The 19,401-nt window shown below is 41.0% G+C and overlaps 1 protein-coding gene across 1 annotated transcript; it reads left to right on the top strand.

The window, feature by feature from the left end:
* Nucleotides 1-345: 345 nt before the first annotated feature.
* dmgdh (dimethylglycine dehydrogenase) lies at nucleotides 346-19,367 on the top strand. Its single transcript, XM_069673434.1, has 16 exons — nucleotides 346-532; nucleotides 907-1,075; nucleotides 3,506-3,604; nucleotides 3,692-3,856; nucleotides 4,144-4,348; nucleotides 12,150-12,398; nucleotides 12,671-12,869; nucleotides 12,953-13,122; nucleotides 13,209-13,362; nucleotides 15,262-15,427; nucleotides 15,624-15,754; nucleotides 16,888-17,105; nucleotides 17,210-17,367; nucleotides 17,585-17,644; nucleotides 18,421-18,555; nucleotides 18,651-19,367. The coding sequence occupies exons 1-16, from the start codon at nucleotides 411-413 to the stop codon at nucleotides 18,861-18,863; spliced, it is 2,613 nt and encodes an 870-aa protein (XP_069529535.1). The 5' UTR covers nucleotides 346-410; the 3' UTR covers nucleotides 18,864-19,367.
* Nucleotides 19,368-19,401: the final 34 nt, after the last annotated feature.

A 19,401-nucleotide genomic window follows, 5' to 3' on the forward strand; every position in this document is an offset into this window, starting at 1 on the left:
GTCTACATGTTTGATGCTAATTACAGATGTTAGCATGCTAACAAACCATACATGATAGCTAGATCAAACCTGTTGCGCAACAGACTTGCTGTTGTCTGTTCTTAATTACATGCACAACAGAAAAACAGAATAATTAAACACATTGAAACCATCATAGATGATTATGTGGGGCTGTGTGACCTACATTTTGGGTCACGGCACACAAAGTGTTAACTACACCAAGCGTTGATCTGGGTAAAGTTTCGTCCTGACTTGGTCTTTAGACCTGTGGGCGGGCCAACACGCCTGTCAGTGCAAAAGAGGGATATTTGTAACTACACACGACAGTGCAGGGGTCCATGAGAGGGGGGCAGGTTATGCTTTGAGTTACATGTAAACCAGTTTATAGGGTTTTAGATATTGCCTCGAATATGTCGCGGATATTTAACTTACTAAACATTCATTTGCGGAGAGATCTGTCCGCGTGTCGAGGGATTGCTCGGCTTCCTTTAAGGACCATCAGCTGCACCTCAAGAAAACAAGCCGAGGAGGGGTGAGAAAGTTTAAGTCTGCTTCAAAGCAACACTCATGTTAGCTTTAAATTTAATGCAACACGCTTTGGTAGAAGATTTTGTTGTAGATGAGGTTTTAAAACAACCAGAATGAACGTTCAGTGTTTCAGATGTGCGTAAAACTGCACAGCTTATTGAACCATGCATGCAACAAGATTTATGCACAACACTTAAAGTAGTCATGGTGGCTCTGCATCAGGTCACACATGGTCGACATGCATAAGACATGCATAGACTTAAACTCTGGTTGCAGACATTTTTAAGTCGTGGCACTTTGTAAACACACTGCTTAGTTGCACTTGAGCTGTGATCATTCACTTGTAACTCCTTCTCTACCTGATCTTTTTTCCTTCAGTGATGCATCCACGGTTTTGGGAAAGAGATGGAAGGACACAGCAGAGACAGTCATCATCGGAGGCGGATGTGTGGGGGTCAGCTTGGCCTATCACTTGGCCAAAGGTGGCATGAAAGATGTGGTGCTGCTGGAGAAGTCTGAGCTGACAGCTGGATCCACTTGGCACGCTGTACGTCTAACAATGTCTACATTCATGTGTTTGTTTATTTGCGGCAGCAGGACCCTGGAGGTCCGAAGGGTCCCAAGGTGTCCAGTAATGTCACACTTTGTGCTTTTAACAACATTTTCCAAACATTTTCTGATGATTTAACTTTAATTTATATTCTGGATTGAACGTAACATGTCAGGAATTTGTAAAAATTGACCATTACTCTATTTTTTACGGCAAAAGTTATGTCATCAGATTGTTTGTTTTGTGTGAGCAAAAGTCCAAAATCCAAATACTGGTTTATTCAGTTCCTCTCGCACAAGACTTCAGATGCAGCTAACAGTTATTTATGCTGGTGATTTATATGCAGATTATTTTCTCAATTCATGTTTTTTCCATAAAATTACATCTTTAAATTGCTTGTTTTGCCCGACCAAAGACAAAGAAACAAACATTGTTTAGTTAAGAATAATTTCGGACAAAGAAAAAGCAGATATCTTGAATTTTAGTGGCTGGAACTTCAAACCTGGATCACAAGCTCTCAGAAGTGATATTATTTGTATTTTTAGGCTTTTTTCTTAATTATTAAAAAACACTTTATTGCTAATAGGACAGGTAAAGCAAACGTGTGTAGAGCTTCTTCCTCGACAGCCTCATTTAGTGAAGGTGTTTACAGCTATAATATCATAACCATTGAGGGCAGCTGTTCTAAGTTTTCAAGGCATCTGAGGTCTTGACCCACTTTTCCTTTCACTCGTTCACACAGGAGCACTTCACTGTAACGCTATAAATACATGTTTGACATGTCAGAGGGGGGACTCGCTCTTATTCAGTTACCCCTACATCTGGGTGGGAGGGGCGGGGGGCTCCTGCCTTTCCCAGCATGCACTGGGTGAGAGGCAGGGTGAACATGCACACGTGTTGGTTTTGAGATGCAATTTTTTTTTTGGCTGTGGAAGGAAAGTGAAGCACCTGGAGGAAACACACAGATAAGAGGTGTGAAAACAAACTCCACACAGACAGACTCTTTGTGGTAAAGCAAATAATAAAATAGAAAAAGTCAATTTAAAGGGAAAAAGTAGTAATATGATGGTGGAAATAATCTCAAATACTCTCTTATCCACAGTATGTTGTTATAGAATAGTTTAGTGTTGTATTAAAAAGCGCCCGTGTAGCATTTAAGCTGCTAAAAACAATTTCTACATCAACAATGATAATGTGAAAGTGGTTGCTCATAATGTCAAACCGCCTGACCCTGCAGCTCCCCTCTGCTCTTGGTGCATTTCAGCATCTTAACATATTGTATTGTTTTATTACGGCCCGCAGCTACACTGATTTTGCTCACTCTTGCTGCTTGCATTAGTGACAATTGCAGATCCAACAGGTGGATTTTTTAGAAAGAGAAGTAATCTAACTGCGACTGACACAGTTAGCACCTAGCTTGCGCACATAGCGGAGCTTTAAGAAGCTAAAGAGCGACAGAGAGAGATACGTGTCTGAGGAGATGGCGGATGAAAAACCGAGCCAATAGGAGAGTCAATATTGGACTTGCATTCACCGTGAGGACACAAACATGACCCCAGATTAATCATAATGTTTTTCTATAATGACTGGTTGCGTAAATTCACAAATGTATGCTCGCATGTCAACCCTTAAAGGTGATGATGTGTCAATGTTGCGTTGACAGTTTATTCTGCGTCCTCTCCCAAAATCTGTTCAAACAAAAATGTATATTTTGGAAAAGCATTTATTTTACTTTTAGATATTATTTCTACTGCAGATAGATTCACAAAGCGCCATGCACACTAAAACAAACAATAAATTGTTGAACATTTGATTGAAGAATTTTACTGCAAGATTCTTTTCTTTTTATAAAATTATCTTAAAGATGCAGTCTCAAAGATTTATATGCTCTTGAACGCCTCCCACTGGCAACATTTGGTATTTATATTGGTACTTATCCCAATTTAACCAGACGTCTACAGCTGGCTCCCTTTGTCATGGCTCTAACTCTTGAGTTTCCTCGCTTTCCTTTTTGACTGTTTGCTTCATCTGAGCGTCGAGTTTGTTTCTTTTTCTTTGGATTTTCACTTATTTTTGAAGTTGTATCTGTAGTCATCGGCCTTTTCTTTGTTTGTTCAGCCATAGTAGATTACCGTTTACTCGCAATGCTTTCAGTAACAGGTAGTGAAGCAGCTTAGCTCCGCCTACCCTCTCTGACAGGCCAACCACTGCTTGCTGATGGAAAACGCATCACTAACTGGGCGCCGCTTGGGATTTTTTTCCACGAATGTCGCCACAGACACCCAGTCCGTAAAAATACAATAAACTGCAGATGTAAAGCCTTTCATCAGTGGGCCATAAGCTCATACAATGTAAAGGCAGATTTAAGTCTGTGAATGTGTTTTCTTATCATCCATCATGTTTAATTCATCGTTTTATATATTTCAGGCTGGTTTGACGACATATTACCATCCAGGCATCAACGTGAAGAAAATCCACTATGACAGCATCAAATTATATGAAACCCTGGAGGCTGAAACCGGACAGGTGAGGAGCCTCGTTCATCTCCTCTCGTGTTAAAGTGTTTGAGTTCTTTGTTTGCTCGTATGTAACCCAGAGTGTGTTCCTCTGCAGGCTGTGGGCTTTCATCAGCCCGGCAGCGTCCGCATTGCTTCAACAGCGGCTCGTGTGGATGAGATGAAGTACCAGATGACCCGCACACACTGGCATGTGACGCAACAGTACCTCATCGGACCGGAGAAAGTCCATGAACTTTTCCCTCTGCTCAATATCGATAAGGTCTGTATGCACCATGGCAACATCACACAAATCACTGCTATTCTCATGGATAAATGGCAGATTTACTGGTGCTAAAAGTCCTTGAATGAACAGTCAATCATGATCATCAAACGCAACAACTTCAGGCCATATTGTTGCACACATTTTCCCATTTATATTCATGATCCCCAGAAGATAATCCCCCCTGATTCAGCGAGCCCCAGCAAGTCTTTTTATCTAGCACAATTGAATAATCATGACTTTGTTGTATTTGTTGTATATGAAGGCTTCTCTATATATATCTGCAGGTGTTGGCAGGTCTGTACACCCCAGAAGACGGCCACATTGACCCCTACTCTCTGACTATGGCTCTGGCTGCTGGTGCTCGAATGTACGGTGCCCAAATCTACAACCCAGCCCCGGTCACCGGCCTCAACCCGACCGCTGATGGAAAGTGGGACGTCCAGACTCCTCATGGGACCATCAGAGCAAACCGCATTGTCAATGCAACAGGTTGGTACTTTAAGATTCGTATTACAAATGCACATTCACTCATAAAGCAGTGTTTTTCAGAAACATGGGATTTCTTATGGTTATTTTCAAGAAGTACAGCTTTTAAAAGGTCAGTTTTACCCTGAAAGTTTGCTTTAGTTAGTCTGTGTTTTTCAGTATTCCAACTCTACAGTTCATACACTTTGTTTTGGGCTTGGTGGTGTTTCATCAGGCATTTTAAATGTAGGATACACACCCCGCCTCAGTCACTTTTACAACAATACTGAAATTAGAACTTAAATATGTGGTGTTTTTAGTGATATTTCCTGCTTAGTTCTTCTTACTGCAAACATTTATCTGACAGTTTTAGTTACAATCGCAGGTAAGATGCAGGTGCAGCTAAGACCAGAGATACACTTGCTGTTTAACCTTGCGTTCCCGTACACAACCCGCTGCATCATTAACGTAATTGTTCACACACTTGTCTATGCACTACACATGTCTCTCTCTCTAGAGAGCTCAACTATCATATGTGTGGGAGTTAAACAACAGACATGGTGACACTCGAGGAGGTTACTTTGAGTGGCTCTGTGACTGACAAAATTCTGTAGCCAACTCAGGCGACTGATGGCTGATGGACAGCAGACACCGTCTGCACCGCCCACACTCCGTTTCTTCAACATGTTCCTCCGTGCTCGGACGAAACGGTCCCGGACTTGTTTCCATTTAGTTTTCCAGGTTTCCACGCCGACTTCTAATGGATCGTATCTGTCTCCAGCTGCTTTGACAGGCATGTTTGTCTCTGTGCAGCGGCAATGACTTACAGATGTGGACATTGCAGACTCGGTCTATCAGCTTGTCTTCAGAACTTTCTGCCGTTGTTGTCCCTGCTGCTGTGTTGACCCTGTCACATCCCCTCCGCCTCTGCACTCCCTCTACTGTTCATGTTCATACTGCTTCTTGGGACCACCTAGCGTTAATTTATGAGGACGTGCACAGCGGACGCTTTAAAGTCAAGCTGAAACGGCATTTCGAGAGTATCTAGCTTCCGTATCGTGGCGTATTTCCGAGTGAAACAGGACGTGCAGGCGGGACATATCATCAGAGGGATTTGATTTGATCGTTGAGAAGTGGGTGTAGACAGACATTCTCAACAGCGCAGTAGCTAGCTAACTGACCGAGCGTTCTTGGTGCTCTGCGGCTAAATGTCGCAGATTGATTGGTTGAAATTGTTTGGTGCTAACTTACGTAAGCACGCGTGAAATTTAGTTTTACCGGATCGTTGGTTGGACAAAGCAAACATTGTGTTGGTGTCACTTTGGGCCGGGATATTTTGGACTGCGTTTATCACCCATTTTTGAAGTTTTACAAACCAAATAATCACATTGATCAAGGGTTGGTTTCACCACAACAGACCGCAATAGTAAAATCTTGCTTTTACTACAAACAGACTTTTAACCAAGTAACATTTTTAATGCATTTTTTACAGTATGGTTTTAGTTTAGTAGTGGATCTGATTATTCTTCCACCATGGCTAAAATTTCCGCTGATTTAGGACACAAACAGACACATCCGTGGTCACTGCTCTATAAATCCTGTTATCTATGGACGCTCTGCCACCGAAGACCTTTGCACATGTAGCCTGCTGCTCACCGAGTTGAGATAAATTGAGTTTTTTGGCTTGAACTGGGTCATACCAGTTCTGGGGGGATTTTGTTGGCTGACACTCCTTTCATCCCCGCTGCTGTTGCTTGTTTGCCTGCCAAAGGTTCAGGAATTTGCTCAACGCTCTTCTCTTTTCAGTCTCTGGTCTTCTATGGAGGAAATTGTGTAACATGGCAATTAATGGGCCATGCATATTTCTCCTTAGTCACCATTTTCTCTGCAGTAACAGATCAAAGTGAACTAAAACAAACAAGCAACCCTAAAAAATACAGTTTGCTTGCACAGTATGTATGCATTCTTAAAATACTGCTTTGACAGTTGCAGCTTTGGTGCAATGCAAAAAACGGTCCTCTAAAATGTTCTAGCACACTCACAAGCACTACATTGTCTATAGTATAGTAGAAAATGTTGCAGGCCAAATGTTCCACAGCTCATTCACATCCTCCTGCTCCACATTTTCTCCCTATATGTGCACATTCTGTACTCTGGTGGAGGCCAGTTTTATCGTAGGTCATGTTGGCCCTTTGCCTTCCTGGTGTCCAGCAGCCAATCCAAACAGGTCAGCAGTTCACATCTCATCCAATCTTGAAGCAGCAGCACATGCACACCTCCTGATAGTAATTTTTTCTGCTTTTCGGTGCTTTTTGTATCCCTGGAGTGATAAGATGAACTGATAGATATCACATGTTTACACGGATGATTTCCCACAGTGAGATTATTCAGCAGTTTTTGGTTTAATATACGTACAAATCTGAAAGGGTAAAGTTAAACTTCTTTTCCATTGTGGGGGCTGTAGATACGACCCCCATGAGAAAGCAGCTTGCTCAAAATCTCCTAGTTTAAAATCCTACATTGGAAAGAAGAAAAGAACTCCTAACAAACAACTGCAACCTCAGCCTTTTTATAAATGCATTGTTCTCACAATTTTTGGTCCAAGCTTGTACCCACGGCTGTTTTGGTTGAGCTTACATAACACCAACCATCTTTAGTTTCTCTCTGCTCTTTCTAGGCCTTTTTTAATTTTTTTTTAACATTCTTCATCTCCCCCATTCTCAACTACCGCCCCCACAGAGCCTCATTCAGAGACTTAACCATTTCTTTTGTCTCATTCCAGCTACTTATTTTCATAAATTTTTATCACTGCTGGCACTTAAACTAAGGCACCGTCTGAAACGCAGGCTGTACCCCGTCTTTCCAATAAATTACCTCCCCGGACAGTCAAAATCAAGGTCAAAGGTCATGTTCTCTGTAAGCTTGGTTTAACATATCAGCCTCAGACCAAAAGGAAGAAGCCAATGTTTTCAACCACTGTTTGAACACAACACAACGATTATATGTTTAAGCCCACTGGTTCCCACGGGATGTCTTTAAGTATTGCTAAGATTAGAACAGTTAGCCTATAATAATTATGGTATGGTATGGTATGCAATGTAGGTCAGTTTTGTCATTTCTACATTTTCTACCACAACTTGAAATAGCCGTAACTGAATGCTGTCCAACTGAACGATTTGTCCATTGTGCTTTAGCTAACTCTTCCTCCCATCTTGCCTTACTTTTAGCATGTTAGAAACATCTATTGTAACCATCTTATACCTTACTTTATCTGTCATTTAGGTTTATCCTTACTTTTTTTGTAACTATTTCAACTCTTTATCCATTATTTATAACTAAGTATTTAAATATGTTTGCATTCTTTTTTCCCCTACCTTATCTACTAGCTGTTTCAATTGTTAATCTATTACTTTTGAACAGTTTATTTATCAATTTTAACTGCAAAAGTAGCCCCTGCAGCTAAGTACCCTTGGTTGGTAATTACTTGTTTTTAAACCAATGTGGCTTGATAAGTTTAGATCATAAATAGAGAAACAGAAAGTTAATTAATTATTAGCTAACTATATAAAATAGCATTTTCAACCATTAAGGCCCTAATTTTAGCTAGCTAACTATTTTAACTAGCTATCTGAGTGGATTATCCGTTATATTTAGCTTACTTTCGTTTTGAACTATTTATGCATAACTTTTAGCTAACTAATTTTAACTAGTTAGATGATTATCCATCATTTTTAACTTGCTAACTGTTTATGCATAACTATTTCAACTAGCTCTTTCAACCATTTATCCATTACTTTAAGCTAACAATTTTATCTCTCTAATTCAAACGTTTAAGCTAACAATTTGACCTAGCTATTTCAACTGTTTTCCATTACTTTTAGCAAACTATCAAACTAGCTATTTCAACCATTAATCAATGATTTTTAGCTAGCTAACTATTTCAACTAGTTATTGCGGATGATTATCCAATTAATTTTAACTTGCTAACTGTTTACGGTAACTTTAGCTAACCATTTCAACTAGCTATTTCAACCATTTATCCATTACTTTTAGCTAACAATTTTATCTCGCTATTTCAACCGTTTAAGCTAACGATTTGAACTAGCTATTTCAACTGTTTTCCATTTCTTTTAGCTAACTATTAAACTAGCTATTTCAACCATGAATCAATTAATTTTAGCTAGCTAACTATTTCAACTAGTTATTGCAGATGATTATCCAATTAATTTTAACTTGCTAACTGTTTACGGTAACTTTAGCTAACCATTTCAACTAGCTATTTCAACCATTTATCCATTACTTTTAGCTAACAATTTTATCTCGCTATTTCAACCGTTTAAGCTAACGATTTGAACTAGCTATTTCAACTGTTTTCCATTTCTTTTAGCTAACTATTAAACTAGCTATTTCAACCATGAATCAATTAATTTTTTTCCTAGCTAACTATTTCAACTAGTTATTGCAGATGATTATCCAATTAATTTTAACTTGCTAACTGTTTACGGTAACTTTAGCTAACCATTTCAACTAGCTATTTCAACCATTTATCCATTACTTTTAGCTAACAATTTTATCTCGCTATTTCAACCGTTTAAGCTAACGATTTGAACTAGCTATTTCAACTGTTTTCCATTACTTTTAACTAACTAACCATTAATCAATGAATTTTAGCTAGCTAACAGTTTCAACTAGCTATCTCAGATGATTAGCCATTATTTTTATATTGCTATTTAAACAGTTTATGCATTTTAGTTAACTATTTCAACAAGCTATTTCAACCATATATCCATTACTTTAAGCTAACAATTTCAACTGCTCATCCATTAGTCTTAGCTTACTATTCCATCTAGCTTTACAGCTGTTTATCCTTTTCTTTTGGCCAACTATTTGAACTGTATTCATTGGATGGACTTCTGAAGTTGCCTCTGGAGTACAAGCACCTGTTGTTGGGAATAACTTACTTTAGAAAACATTCTTGCCTAAGTGATAACAGTTTAGATTTGTAAATAGAGAAACACATCAGCATCCACAGCTGATGTGAACATAACAGGCCTTGTTTCAAAGGTTGCTTTGTCTGTAAACTTGTTGACTCTATTCATAGTTATTCCTGGGAAATCTAGTGAATTGGCCCTGTGTGCAGACAGTGAGGGAAAAACATGTGCCCCTACAGCCGAGCTCTTACCTAAACTGCCTGGATCCTTATCTGGATGTTGTACGCACCACTGGAAAAGGTTCACATATGTACACACACAGAATATAAATAGATCTTGCAATGTTAATAGGCTGTGAACTTGCATGTAATTGAACACACTAACACCTAAACTATAATTGCATGAAGTGGGCATTTAAGTCGATTTAAATTGAGTTCGTAGAACAGTGTTTATGAGAGTTACTCTTGCAACACATAGCTGAAGATAGCTGTGAGATCAACAGGTCTTTTCGCTCCAGCAGGCCCTGGCCTCAAACTCCATGTCACAGTGTCCGAGTTGGCACAGGTCCCACAGTGATCTCTGTTCAGTATACATGACCCACTTAGAGTATATTTGTTGTGTGGCCCTCACTGCTACCATTAGCTTTGTTTTTGTCAGCAGCATGGTGGCTGTTTTTGGTGAAAAGTTTCTAAAAACCCAGTATGTGCTTCCTGCCAAGCCCCAAATGCTGCGTAGAAAAGTTAGCGACTAGCTGGTGAACATAGTGTAGCATTTAGCAGCTAAAGAGCCAGATATTTCCCTCAGGAGTTGGTGGAGACCAAAATCAGAGCTAAATTGGGGTAAATATTGGACCTACATACATCAAGAAACCAGAAAGACATCTTCAAATGAATGCTACAGTTGCTCTGCATCTGCATGAACAACTGTCTCCTAACATGTTAGCCAAGTGAACTTTAAAGATGATAAGTCAGTGTTGGGTTAAAGTTGTTTGCAGTGTCCCTAACGCCGGGGACACACCGGACGAGGAAGCGCTGCGAAGCGCATCGTCGTTTACTCACATTTGGAGCTGTTATTTCATCATGCTCTCTCTCTCTGTTTGCATGTGTTTTGACATCCCGCCCCCAACCCCTATAGCCAGCCCACTTTGTGTCTCTCTCTTTCTTGTGTGTGTGTGTGCGCGTGCATGTATCTTCATCTCTCTCACGCTCTGTTTAGATACTGACAAATATATAAAAGCACACAAATATAACATCGCATTTGTCAATCGCGGTGTTTTATTTTGAAAATTGTTTTAATTTGGAAAATTGACCGGTGTCTCTCGTTGTTTCATGTGTGACTTCCTGCCAGGATTGACGCGATCGCAAAAAAAAATAGACCAGATGCCGAAACGATCGCTGCAGGGCTCGAGCCGGTCGCGGAGTTGTGTCTAGTGTGAACGACACAATCGGTTAACATGGGCGCCGAAAGGAAACCTTCTCCGCTTCTCGGCGCTTCGCGGCTATTTGTGGCGCTTCCACGTCCGGTGTGTCCCCGGCATAAGTGGTCAAAATTCTGTAAAAAAACGTTTTTAATAGTGAGCCAAGTAACCCAAATATGTATTTGCTAACACATCAACTTTAGCAGCCAAGACAAACTCAATAAAGTCTTTAAAGCTCCCTGTTGGGCAAACACTTACAGCTGTCAAAGAATGCTGTGTTGGTGTTGCTGATCCACATTTTCAGTCATCTGACTTTCATATCAGTCTGGTGTTGTTAGATCTTTTATGTTTTTTCACAGCACTCAAAACTGCATCAGCATGAGAGAAGAACTTCTCAGGACCCATGCGGTGAAAAATGGCTGCTGTTGCATAATGCACGGTAAAACCCAGAGGCAAACGGCTGCTATCAAACAAAATGTTATCCAGTGTTCTCACAGACACGTCAGGTGTCGCATGACAGTGCGGCTTGGGGCAACGCAAGAGAGGGTGCTGATGACGCAGTACCTGCAGCCATTAAACGTTTGATTAAACCTGTGCTTTACATGCTCCTGTTTTCTTTCTGATCCATTTTAGAAATGCCAGGATGTTAAAACAGGAAATGTTTGTGGTTATCACAAAATGTTCTCCTCTACAAATGGTTTTCATGACCCGTGGTTGATGCTAAATTGGTGATGCAGGATGTTCACATTTGTGTTGATCTAACTGCATGGGTGTTAGATTTCTATTTTTGTTGGTGGTTGTGTTTGTACTTATTTCTGTCTGTTTCTGTTTTCTGGCTTGCATGTGTTGATCGAGGAGACATCAGATCTCAACCTTAGAGTCAGATAAATGTTTAAATCTACTGCTCAATGAAGGAGTAGATTCATGCACGTCTCTGAATTGTCTAATTCCACCCCAGGTCAATTTATTAATGCTATCAAACTTTCTTCTTTTGGTTTGTCTGTTAGCTGTATGAAAGTATCTCAAAAGACAATGAAACTCTTCACAAACCTGCTGGAAAACCTGATGAAAAGTCGGCAGCGTCTGTGGCCCAGATGGTACACGCTGTCCTGTATAGAACATAGGGTTGGAGAAAAAGCACATTCAGCACTTACAAGGAAAAAACAATTCCCTGCTCCTACCAAATGGTAAAAGGGGGGGGCGGTGCAGGGGGAGTAACTTCCTACCTACAAACAAAACCATTCATCAAACTTAATGTGTCCACCAGGAGACATAAACTCTCTGTATTATAGGCCCAATAAAACATGGAGGTGATGGAGAACGTAGTGTAACAGCCAAATTTACCGAAAGACCGGTGCAGTGGAAGCAGGAATAGTTCTGAGCATCACCCAAAGTGAACAATGTTGATCAATTTCAATAACAACATTGAGATGAAGAGTTTTATGTTAAATTAAAACCAGCTCTGTTTGTTCTTAAGGTTTCTGGGCCCGAGAGGTGGGCCAGATGATTGGGTTCGACCATCCAACCATCCCAGTGCATCACCAGTACGTAGTGACAGCGACGGTGCCGGAGGTGAAGGCTCTGAAGAAGGAGCTCGCTGTCATCAGGGACCTGGAGGGCTCTTACTACCTGAGACAGGAGAGAGATGGTCTGCTGTTTGGCCCGTATGAAAAGATGGAGAAGATGGTGCTACAAGACTCCTGGGTCAGAGAAGGAGTGCCTCCAGGTCTGTCTGATGTGGATAAAGATTTGTCAGTTGGCTAAAAACTTCTATATGTGTTATTTCTTACAGGTTTTGCTAAATAGGTTTAGGTTGGTTGGGCGCAGTGACTAATCACTAGCCAAATTATTAGACGGGCACTTGTCCTTTTTGAAGTCATGTTCATACCAAAAGTATACGTACACAGCTCGTAGGATTTTACGATCTTCTATTTGGATTTAGCGGATTAACTCTTGTGATTCAGTGAGCCTTACAGCTGTTCTGTCTGGCTGCTGCAGGTTTCGGTAAGGAGCTGTTCGAGTCGGACCTCGACCGGATCATGGAGCATGTTGAGATGGCCATGGAGATGATCCCCGTGCTGAAAAAAGCTGACATCATAAACATGGTGTCCGGACCAATCACATACACACCCGACCTGCTGCCAATGGTTGGACCACACCATGGAGTCAGGAACTACTGGTGTGCCATTGGCTTTGGGTATGTTGGCACCTTAGCGGAGAGTTTCTACTTATTAGGCGAGAGGGTTGATTCCTTACATTCAAAGCTTCGACTATCTTCAGGTATGGAGTCATCCACGCTGGCGGTATGGGTAAGTTCCTGAGCGACTGGATCAGGAATGGAGAACCTCCGTACGACCTGGTTGAATGCGACCCCAACCGTTACGGCAAATGGACGGATGTGCCTTTCATGTGTGCCAAAGCTAGAGAATCCTATGGCTTCAACAATGTGGGTAAGAAGAATACAAATCAATCAAGCATTCATTGGACAAAGTCAAAGTCTTTTCTACCGTCACAAAACTCTTGTTGGTCTCTCTAGTCGGTTACCCCAAGGAGGAGCGTTTCGCCGGTCGACCAACCAGCCGAACGAGTGGTGTCTACGAGCTGCTGAAGGACAAAGGATCTATGGGCTTCCACGCTGGCTGGGAACAACCTCACTGGTTCTACAAACCTGGAGATGACGTTGGATACAAGTAAGTCATCCAGCTACCAGAGCTGGCCTAAAATATTGCATTGCTTTACATTGTATTTAGTATTAGATGCCTACTATAACTGTCTAAGACCTGAACAATAGCAATCAACTCAAGAACAAAATGTTCCCTAACTGTTTTTGTAGCTTTAGTTTTATAGCTGCTTTTAATTTGATCGCTAACTACTGGTGCAGTCCTCCAATTATCCATACCACATTCTCTTCTTCTCTTTTACAACAACCTCTCATTACTGTGGAGAAGGAAGCAGAATATGGTGAAGGCTCTTGAGTATTGAGCGAGTACATACCAACGCATAGAGAAAGGAGTTGTGATAGTGTCTGCTGGCGATGCGTGCTTGTCAGAATAAATCTTCGAGGTCACTGGGTTCCTTTCTAAAGATGGGAGGTTTGCAGCAGAGGATAAACACATGTTCTGATACAGAGCTCCCTGCCAACCGTTTGCAGAAGCAAACTCAGCACAGATCATTTCACGGCTCTTCTAGCTGTGAACAGCAGCACAAAAGAGCCATTTAGATATTTAGACACCACACTGAATGAACAAGACAGCTGCTACCAACACATGCAGATAACTGTCACAACTGCATTTGTCAGAAACAAACCATGTGCAGGATCTTTTAATATGCACCATGACATCGTTTAAAAACCACACAGTCACAGAACTCTTGAGATGATTCAGCAAGTGTTTAATCCAGTTGGCCCTCTCAGTCGCTTCATATTAAGCTTATATCTGTGAAATGGAGGTTTGTCCTGAACAAATATTTGAGTTACAGTCATGATCTTCATATGTCTTTCCTCGTTTTTTTGTCTGTTATATTATATTTTTAGGTCCACAATCAGAACGGCTCTAGATATCGCAATTTCGCTTGGTTGGTCCATAACTTTTGCCCATCTCAAAAACTATTGGATGCATGATTCGATCCTCAAAATGTACATCTAGCGTCAGCGTGAGATCTGTTTATGTAGTTTTGATTGAAATGTCTTGACCACTATTGGATGGGTTGCCATGACATTTTGCACACACATTCACATCCTCCATCAGTATGAATTTAAATAACTTTCATGATCTCCTTATTTAGGTGTAGCACCATCATCAGGTGACGATTTTAATCTGTCCAGTACTTTATTTAATGACCAAATACCTGCAAAACAAATGACGCTCCCATTAGCCTTAGGTGTTTGCTATTTCAATGTAGTGCTAATTAGTAAATGTTAGCATGCTAACACCCTAAACAAAGATGAACATGGTTAACTACCTGCTAAATATCAGAACATTAGCCATGCCCTTATGAGCATGTTAGCATGCTGATTAACATTTAGTACACAGCACCACTGTGTCTAAATACAGCCTCACAGCTGCTAGCATGGCTTTAGTTCTGCTGCTCTGGACTTGTGTCACATTTCTTGCTATCTTTTGAAATAAATATATATTCTGAGATACAATAATAATCTAGGGTTTACATTTTTGACCCATTTATTCAGCTACTAGCTGTATGACATTTCTATGAGCCTCAGCTGTTCTTTAAGTTTAGGGCTAATAAGCAAATGTTAGCATGCTAAGTGGCTAAATAAAGAATTTGAACCAGGAATACATTCTGTCTGAACATTAGCATGCTGGCATTCTTATTGCAAGCATGTTAGAATGCTGACAAAAGCATTACATAGCAGTTAGCATACTTAGTCTGGTTAATAGTTAAACATCAAAAAGCTAATGTGAAAAAAGCTTGTGTAAGAACAATGCTCTTCATTATACTTCAGCATCAGTTTTGCATTACGCAATTAAGCCAATAAAAAAAGAGCTATTAGAAATGTTTTGGAAAAGTTTGTATCAATTAACACGTCAGACCCAGATATAAAGCAGCCATTGTTTTTGTGCTGTGTTCAGGCCCAGTTTCAAACGCACCAACTGGTTTGCACCAGTTGGCAGAGAATGCAAGCTGGTGATGGAGAAGGTGGGAGTGATCGACCTCACACCTTTTGGCAAGTTCGTAGTGAAGGGGAAGGACTCACAGAAGCTGCTGGACCGCCTGTTTGCCAACACAATGCCCAAGGTAGAGCACATGTACATTTCATTAGCGTCTGTGTATTTTAAGCCTGCATAAGTGAAAATGTGGAGTTAAAAGTGAACAGTCCAGTGGAGACTCAAAGCTCCTCATCACACATCATCTAACAGTCCTCTCTGTCTTTTAAAAACGGGTCAACAAGTCTCTCTCTGACTCTGGTTCCGTTTGACTTCTCTGTTCTCAGGTGGGCCTGACTAACATCAGCCACATGTTGACGCCCTCTGGGAGAGTCTTTGCTGAAGTCACCATCACACAGCTGTCACCAGGAGAGTTCATGCTCATCACAGGCTCGGGATCAGAGCGGCATGACCTCAGGTGAAACTGTTAGCAGTTTTCGATCTCATTGAAGCTAATCAAGCTAGCTAGCAGAAGCTACGTTAGTCTTAAACGTTTTGTTTGCTTTTATACTCATACAATCTATCTGCCTATCAATACGGTACAAAATGATACGATACGATATGATACGATACCATACTTTCCTTGTCCCTGTTGCGAGTATTTGACAGTCTAATAAGTAACTGTTATGGACAACGTGTGGTCAACTTTGTTTTGTCGTTCATTTTGGCAGTGGGCCTCAGCCTCCATTGCTTTAGGGTTTCGGGCTTCAGAGGCGCTTAGCAGTAGTGTAGCAGTACAGGACGTTGCTTCCCCAAATGCACCATGGGAGTTGTAGTTATCATCTTAGTCAATGTTTTTATGCACAAAGGCTTTTAAGTACACCTTTTTTCTTTTTGCAAGAACCAGATATTGTACCATGCATTTGCACGGTTTTTGCACTGATGATTCAACGAGGAGAGTTTGTGCCCCTGCTATCAATCACCTCACATGATCTATGGAAAAACTGGGTAAAACGTTTACTTCTGCTTCCAGGGATGCACGAAATAGGATTCAATTTATTGTCATGTGATTTAGAAATGCCACCACAGCATTTATAAAAATAAAAAATGTAGACAATATGAATATGAAAAGTAATAGTTGGTCTTTTGGTCAGTTTTTCTGCAGCATTTAAAGGAATACAAGCTGGAGTCTCAAGCTGTGTTGAATAAAACTCTCTCACAGTCTGTTTTATACAACAGAAACATAAAACCGCTCTGCAGCTGTCAACAAAACGCCCCTGCATCTCCTCCAATCAGGAAGCGGCACATTAAATACCCCAGTATAAACCAACTCTCTCCTGCAGTGCAATACGATTTCATGCTATGTAGCAACCTCTAGTGGAGAATCAAGGAGCTCAAATCAGCCTGTAACACCCAAGAAGATGGCTCAGATGTGGCATTATGTTAAATACTTAGTGTGAGAAAGAAATTAAAGATGTCATGTAAATAACAATTTAAAATCTACTTTGATTTACATATAGATTTTTTTTTAGCTTATACTCCATTGTTAGTATATCCTGACGGATTATAGCAGGACATGTTGCTGAAAGGTTTCTGTGCATTTGAACTCAGGTGGATTGAGGACGAGGCTGCAAACGGTGGATATGATGTCGACATCAGCAACGTAACAGACGGCATAGGCGTGCTGGGCATCGCAGGACCAAACTCCCGCAGAGTTATGCAGAAACTGACAGACGAGGACATGAGCGACGCTGGATTCAAATTTCTCCACTGCAAGTCCATCAAGTTGGCCGGCCTCCCTGTCCGAGCCATCAGGATCTCCTACACAGGTACTGCAGACTTTAAGTGACACCCTGTTTAGTCTTCTTCTTCTTTCCATGGTTAACTGACAGAAAACATACTATATGCTTACCTACTTTGCATGTGTGTTTAGGTGAGCTTGGCTGGGAGTTGTACATTGACCAGAAGAACATGGCCGCTGTGTACCAGGCCATGATGGAGGCAGGAAAAGACGAAGGAATCGACAATTTCGGCACTTACGCCATGAACTCTCTCAGACTGGAAAAGGGCTTCAGAGGCTGGGGAGCTGAGGTATAGTTAGATACCACTCTCATGTCAGTCTGAAAAGGCAGAAGGTAAAGAAGTACAAGCTATAGTTCCGACTATTTCTATGGAACCTTACAGTAATTGCTACGATGTTAGTCGTATCGATATCTCTCTCTCGTATCGATAAAATAAAGTTGAACTATTCCCTTAAGTAGTACAGATTATGAATTTTGTGCTGATGAGATCAATTTGTAATTTACAGATGAACTGCGACACCAACCCTCTGGAGGCTGGATTGGATTATTTCATCAAAATGAACAAGGTAGCTATTCAAGTTTTCCAAACATTATATTTCCATACCGTCTTATTTCCTCTATAAAGGCTCAGACACACTGCCAGAGGAAACACAGACACACACACACAGTCTATTCATACTACAAATGAGAGTTTATATTGGTCTGGTGTTCCATGCATGCACATTTCCAGATCCACATTTGGTGGCAATAATGCACTTTAACACCGTTTTCTTGTCTTGATTCTTAGTTTGCAGTCACACTCACAAGCTGGCAGAAACCAGACACACATAGACTGAAGCTATGTTGCTAATGGCTAGCCAAGCCATGGCGTATTAAGTCAGTGGCTGGCTTGTATTAATTGTGGACAGAAGAACGGTATGTTCCCCGGCCTCATCAGGCCATGTTTCAAAGTGTCCTTGGACCAAATTGCTCCTGAAGGCATGAGCATCAGTGTGAGGGCGTGTATGTTGATAGTTTAAATAAGATCCTGATGTGCAGGTTAGCACCTTCCACCATCAGTGTATAAACGTGTGTGTTATTGGTTGAAAGTGGTGTGTTGTGTTGAGAGAAACGGTGCTTTATAGGACCCAAGTACAGAGGCTACAGTCCTCGATTTGGCAGCCCCAGGTTCAACTCCCACCCTCGGCCCTTTGCTGCGTGTCACCCCCTATTCTCTCTTCCTCCATTTCCAACACGATCCCTGTCCTCTCACTTAATGAAGGCATAAAAGGCCAAACATATAATATTAAAAAAAAAAGAAAAGGAGCTTTATAAGTCCATTAACCATTCTTTTTCTGTCCAGCCTGCTGACTTTATCGGCAAAGCAGCTCTCCAGGAGATCAAAGCCAAGGGCCTGAGGAGGAAGCTCTCCTACATCACGCTGGATACCGATGATATCGACCCTGAAGGCAACGAGACCGTGTGGCTCAACGGAAAGGTTGGCAAGCCAAATTGAAGAGCTCATATTCAGCTTTATTCGGTTAATTTGTGGTTTGTCTTACGCAATCATTGTTCCCTGTTTTGAACCATCAGGTGGTTGGCAACACAACATCTGGAGCATACAGCTACAGCACCCAGCAGAGCCTGGCGTTCGCCTACCTGCCTCTGGATCTGTGCTCTGTGGGCCAGAAGGTGGAGGTCGAGCTGCTGGGGAGAAAATACCCCGCCATGGTCATCCAGGAGCCATTGGTCCTCACCGAGCCCACGCGGACCAGGCTGCAGAAGAAAGCAAAGAGCAAGGCATAAGCACAGCTAATGAAGAATTTCACTGTAAAATATGAATGGAAGTCTTATTAAAAACAATGATGTGTGATCTCTGTACTGATGTTTCGGCCAGTTTAGGTAAAAAGAGCCACATCACCTCACAACTTCCTCTTCCTGTCTCATCTCTTAAGAAGGAGGAAGTTTAGAAAAATGATGAAGCATGTGAAGGAGCTTTGTGCATCTCATTGAATGTGTTTTTGTGCAACAGGGAAATAAATGTAAATGTTTTCGCACAACAAAGTCTTACAGTGTTCGAAGAGTAATTGACTTTCTGTAATTCCATGAATGGATGTTTGTCATTATGGGTCAACAGTTTTTTTTGTAAGAAATGTCGATTCTTTAAACAGAAAAGCTTTTTGTTTTTTATTAGAAATGCAAAAAATGGCAGTTTACATAGTCGTAAGAGTACTTTGGAACTGTGATAAATGTAATGATACATGTACACATCAGTAACCAAAAGGAACAATGCTCACAAACTTGTACAAAGATTGTTTTATAAATCTTATTTGTATTACTCATA

The sequence above is a fragment of the Semicossyphus pulcher genome, unplaced genomic scaffold (genome assembly GCF_022749685.1).
Source record: "Semicossyphus pulcher isolate SPU_LCO1_2020_fin unplaced genomic scaffold, fSemPul1.0.p SCAF_22, whole genome shotgun sequence".
Taxonomy (NCBI): domain Eukaryota; kingdom Metazoa; phylum Chordata; class Actinopteri; order Labriformes; family Labridae; genus Semicossyphus; species Semicossyphus pulcher.